Here is a 6,049-nt window from a genome sequence, read left to right as displayed (position 1 = left end):
AAAGAGCTACATGCTTGCTAATTCCCGTGTCAAAAGAAAATGCTGCAAGATCTCAAAAAGCAACTCCAAGACATACATGAGAAATGTAACAAAATGAAAGAAGATTTTGTCTATAACCTAAGAATTTTAGAAGAGAGAGAGAGAGATAGAACACTATGATGTCACAGTCACTCATCGGAAAACATCTGAAAATGCTAAACAGGCAATAGATTAGTGATCTTAGAATACATCTGGTAAGGTGGGGCAAATGATTGTCAAGGAAAGAAGAAAAAGGCGCAAACTTCATTATCACTATCAACAGCACACTGAAGAACGTAAGTTAGAGCTGGAATGGTTTTGCAGGTGAGGTGGGACTTCCTTAGAATAGTATACAGGAAAAGAGAAATTCAGCTTCTCTCATACGTATTTGTATTGGGATAAAGCAGTAACCATTCATACAGCAAAGAGCACTTTGAGCATGGAGATAACTGTTATCTATTCTGACAGAAACACCTAGAACATGAACAGAGTGAGGGCTAACAGAAGTGACTTGGTCTATCTTTACACCTCCTATATCTTGTTTTCCAGAGTGACTTGTATGATTTCTGGCAACATGTTAGAGAAAGGATAGCATTAAGTGAAAGTGAGGTTGCTCTTAAACATACAGCGTGTCCCTCCATAATTTACAAGGATGTGTGTTGGTTTGGGGAGACAATATGACTGTGTGGAGATGGCATGATTATAAGGGAAACACAGTGTGGGGAGCAGAAAAGGATTTGTCAGAAGGAAATACTTTTTCCTTGGGCACTGAAACATCTCTAGGAAATTAGATTAATCTGACAATATTGTGATATGTCTCCTATCTGTTACGTCAAGATACACTTGTCTTCTGTGTACTTAATGAGACAAATGATAATGGTATCAACCATTGTCAATAATATTATCTAAGGTTACTAGATATTAGGTGCTATGTTGTGCTGTGGATTCAACACAAACGGTTCAGCCTTCCAACTATTTTAAGCCATTGCAAGCTATTCTTATGATAGGAGTTGTATTTGTCCACTCTTAAATACATTTTGTCCCAACATTCTCTGATAGGCCTCGGTGGAAGACAGAAGGGGTATATCCAGTCACAGGACCAAGATTTATGACTAATACAGGCAGTTGAAGATAGCTAAAGCAATGTACTTGTTTAGTTTGGCCATTCTTGCTAATTTTTATTATTCTGTGTAGCCTTCTAAACCTTGCAGGAGAGAGGAATAAATGCTTATTTCTTTAGATCTGTCTGCACATCATTCTTGTTTAATATAACTGCTATCTTCAGGTATAACAGTATCTTTGGGATTATTCAGTGTTTAAAATAGTAACTGCTGTAAAGTGTTCTGATTCAAACTGCATTTATAATGTACAGATGGCTGGATAAGTTTTAAGTAACTTTTTTTTTTAGTTATTACAAGTGATCTGGACATGGATCTGGAATTCCTCAAAGTTCACTAGCTGATGTTACTGTGGTTCTGGGGCATGTGCAAATTCATTTAAAGCCAGTTCAGGAGCGTTATATGGAGCACATCTTTTGGGAATGGAAGGAGAGTTTGAGTCTTTTACACATAGCGTTGCCTCTTAGGCAGGCTGAGCTGGATACTAGTCACGATTGCTGAGCAGTACAGCAATTATTCTTCTTATCTGCATTGCCCTGGAGAGTTGCAGGATGAACAAGGGAGGTGTAAAAGCACCTGTCTAGACTGCACTGAGATGACCCATCTGTTAAACTTTATTTATATGCATGTGTTGGCTATAGGATTCAGATTAATTTAGGTGAAGTGTAAATATAAAAGCAAAATCTAGCAGAATATGAAAGTGAATATGTATTTAGCTGTTTGTAACTATGCAGCTCTAGTTTGTAGTTCCGTGTATGTAGTTATTTTATGAGCAACCTTATCTAACCAAATACAATGGTCATTCAGCTACATAAAATAACTGCAATATAGAGTTGAAAGCAGTCAGAAGTTTGAAGAGCTGCAGGTCTATTTGGCCATGTAACAGGCTGCACCAAGCCTGTTGAGTCTTGCAGAGATGAATCCAAAGCTTGGAAAGGTTCAGTGTATCATTAGAGAACTTACTGGTCGTAGTAGTAGTATGAGCTCTTCAAATTTGTTTGAAATGCTGGCCATACTGGTATTCTTCCATTGTATCTCAGAGAAACTTTTTTTGTTGATAGCAAATAAAAATACTGGAGGGAGGAAAGGAAAAGATACGGAGCCGCTTCTATTTTTAAATGTATATAAAAGCTCGGATTTCTGCTGGGTAGCCCTTGTTCTGCAATTTCTTCTTATGTAACAGAAATTTTTGGGTGGAGGAGGAACTCTGTTAAGTGGAAGTCTTGCACTACTTTTCAGTAGATCTTTGATATTTCATATGCAACTAACTTTTGAAGTATAGTTTTGAGAAATGTCATATACTGTTAGAGTTGATTTCAACTGGCTTAATGAGAAAAAAAAATTAAGGTAACTGTTTCTTTAGGAAATTATATTATCTTGTATTTATAGTTACGTGTTATTGTTCAAAAAATTTTACATATGTATGCCTTATTAGGTCACCAGAGATGCTCTTTAATGTAAATTTGTTTTATTTTTGTCTATAGCTCTAGGAACAGTCACATAGATCATCAGTTTGAGGAGTATGTGAACCTGAAACATCACATGAAGAGAAAAATCTAAGAACTGGAAGGAGAGCTTGCTTGTCAGAAACGGGTATAAGAATAAGGAGAAACAGTACTGTGTAGCTGCAGTGCCATCTAGCAATCCTTTTTTTTTATTATTTTTTTTTTTCCAATTAGAATGTTCTGCTTTAACATTGGTGTAGTTGCATAAGCTTCTGTTTTCTACCTAAATTTATAAGATTTCTAATGACAGTTTCAAAAATTACACACTGCCTGTGTAGTAGCTGTTGCTTTGCTTATCTGGCAGCTGCCCCTTGTAAGGAACTGGTAAGAATGTGTTTAGTAATCTGAGATTGTGTAAGATTATTTTATGTAGACAGCATACAGTTAAATTTGTTAACCTTGAAACCACAGGAGAGGTCAGCGTCTAGAAAGCAGAGGCAACATGAAGCAAGATGGGTAAATGTACGTTGTTTATCACACTCCTAATTACAGTGTGCTTTTTTCCCTCCTTCTACCTCTTATATTGCTATCATTTCATCATAAAAAGGTAATCTTACTAACAGTGAAGTTTGTCCTTCAACTGTGAGGGGCATTATACCAGCTCTCTCTATATATTGCAAACATTAAAGAACAACAAAACCTTCCTTCTTTATTTTTTTATAAAAATGTATTTGAGATTAAAATGACTTTTTAATTATTTACATATTATGTGTTTAATTATTAAAACTAGAATGGTTAATTTTTGACCTGTCAACCAAACCAATATATAATATAAATGGACGTGGTAAAAGAGATTGTTAGGTAATTGCATCTTGAACCCAACACCTTCCAATCCAAATCAGTATAGTTGTCCTGCTAAAATAGCCCATCTTCATCCAGGAGTCTTTTGCCCATGGGCTCCTCAAAGACAGTTTATGAACCTACTCAAAGGAGTATGAGTACTTCTCACTTGAACAATACTTGATAACTGGCTTGATTTGGAAGTTATATGTTGTGTGGTTAAACTGTAATGATAAAGCTGGTTAATCGCTGTTCCACAAGCGTAAGGGCACATCATCTAATACACACTATTTCTCTTAACTTTTTTTTTCCTCCTCCAGTGTGTTATCTCCATTGTTTATGACTTACAACTAAAGAAGGACATCTTACATGCTTGCCATTGGGTCTTTTTGCAGTCATTCCCCTTAACCTGTCCCATGATATTGCATCAATTAGCCAAAATCCCTTGTGACCTCATCCTCTTGTTTTCAAGTTTCAATCATGATTTATCAATTGAACTTCTGGAAGTAGTATCTCATAAACACCTTTAAAATACTTTTATCAGTCTAGGCACCTGAAGGGCTGCTCACTGCAACAGTAATTTCTGGAAAATCTGAGGCTCCCTTATGAACAGTTTTTCATACACTTATGAAACATGGGTGTTGTGAAGAATGAGTTTCATGTTTCCTCAGTGTTGTCTTCACTGCTGGCTTTAATTTCCATACATTAGACCACCCCCCCCCCCCCCTAAAAAAAAAAACAAAAAAACACTTCACAACTTTCTTTACTATTTTGTTTCTGATGCTGATAGTAACATTTAAACTGTATAAGGTCTCTAGACCTCTTAAAAAATTGGGTTATATCAAGCTCTCATTAGAATTCTTAAGTCTTATTCTCTACCTTTCGAAGGTGAAGCTGCTGGCCATAGAACTGGAAGCCCTCAAGGAGACTGGAATGCAAACACCAGAATCACTGCAAACAGCAGAAATGTTTGATTTGAGGCTGGAGCAAGAAAACCAATTCAACGATTTTGTTGCTGTGAAAGATGCTTGGTATTGTATAATTTTGATTATGATCAAAATAAACTGCTTTTCACAGACTCTACAACACTTTAAACTTACTGTCCTTCATATAGTCTTATTTTAGCAGCATCTTGGGATGGTGTATTTGATCTAGTAATATATATTGTTAGAACAGAAAGAGAGAACCCTTTATATGAAATATTTGTGAAGTCACATGAATTCAGGTTAATTCTGCTGCATTCTTTCTGGATGTAAATTGTCTCACTTTAAAAATAAAATTTTATCTTAAGTTTTAATGGTTCAGTGGTACTTTCTGCCTTTACTGCAAAAAGGACTATCTCTTCCAAGCAGTAAATATAATGAAAAAAATTAGTTCATCCTACTTCTAGCATGTGGCTAGTTTTGGTGTCTCATATTTCACACACTTGATTTGAATCCAGTAAGTCCAGTTGTGTTCAGTCCCAACTTTATCAAGCAGCTACAGACATATTGTGAATATAGTGACAGAAAATAACTCATTCAGGCCAGAGTATTATTGGTATTTTTATTTTACTTATCACTAGTTCAAGCTTAAGAAACAAGCCTTACTCATAGTTCAGTTCCTTCTGTTTTGCTTTAATCTTTTATAATAAAAAATTTTTATGTATTTTGAAAATTTAAATACAGGTAAATTTCAGAGGGTAAGAACATCATACAACTATTACTTGCATGTCTGCTTTTTTATTTACTGTTAGGTTTGAGTTTTCTATAGGTAGTATTTGGTGGTCTTTTCTTCTAGCAACTCACTTCTGTCTTATTTTAAACTTGATGTCTATTTTTGTGTGAGTGCATGCTCAGGAAACCAATCTGTGAACGAAAACAGAATATTCAGGGAAGCATTTTTGCTCTGTGGATTCCTACAGTCTCTTCTTTGGGCCACCTGATCATAGCTGTCTTTCAATTGTTCAATTACTGTAAAGAATATTTTCAGTATGGTAAAAGAGTATGTTGAATTGAGTAGTTCACCTGATAAAATAGGTTCTCCATGAGTCATCTTAAAAAAAAAAAAAGTATATATTAATTTTTAGGATCACTCTGATCACATAATTAGGCGAAGTACTGTTGTTCTTTGTGTTAATCACAAACTTAAAATTCTGAGATAAATTTGAGTTAAACTCTCTGCAGTGGTATAAGAAGGAGTCAGCCCTGGTCCTAAGTCCAACTAAATAGTGACATTCTTAGTTCAAAAAAAAAATCAACTGCAAAAGACCTCCTTGCAAACTGCTAACACTGACAAGCAGATATTGATTTCTGTTTCCACTGCTTCCAACAATCATGTGCAGCAGCCTTTGAGTTTAGGAATTTTACACTGACATTCCAACAACTTTAATTCCTAGCTCTTTTGTATCCCATTTCCATTATTAGCAAACGGGAAACATGCTGTGAATGGTATAGCTGAGAGTAGTATCGTTGTTGAAGAGCAGTTTATGCCGCTTGAGCTGAGATGACCTCCAAAGCTGATTCTGAATACCCATACAGATGGACCCTAGGAGACTGCTGAGCCCTAAGCAATTAAAATACTTTTGTCCAGTAAAATACTTAGAGTGGTATAGAATAAAATAGTTAACTTGGAAAATAAAACAAGGCT

The 6,049-nt window shown here is 35.5% G+C and overlaps 1 protein-coding gene across 1 annotated transcript in view; it reads left to right on the top strand.

Annotated features, from left to right (window-relative positions):
• Nucleotides 1-27: 27 nt before the first annotated feature.
• CCDC57 (coiled-coil domain containing 57) overlaps nt 28-6,049 on the top strand; it is a gene marked incomplete at its 5' end in the record, with an annotated part of 24,500 nt that continues 18,478 nt past the window's right edge. The window contains 4 exon segments of the mRNA XM_029085750.1: nt 28-137; nt 139-342; nt 2,621-2,729; nt 4,310-4,452. Coding sequence (XP_028941583.1) covers nt 28-137; nt 139-342; nt 2,621-2,729; nt 4,310-4,452 — 566 coding nt within the window.

The sequence above is a fragment of the Antrostomus carolinensis genome, unplaced genomic scaffold (assembly GCF_000700745.2).
Source record: "Antrostomus carolinensis isolate BGI_N321 unplaced genomic scaffold, ASM70074v2 scaffold9717, whole genome shotgun sequence".
NCBI lineage: Eukaryota > Metazoa > Chordata > Aves > Caprimulgiformes > Caprimulgidae > Antrostomus > Antrostomus carolinensis.
The sequence above is the reverse complement of the archived record's forward strand: the minus strand, read 5'-3'. Positions and strand labels throughout refer to the sequence as shown.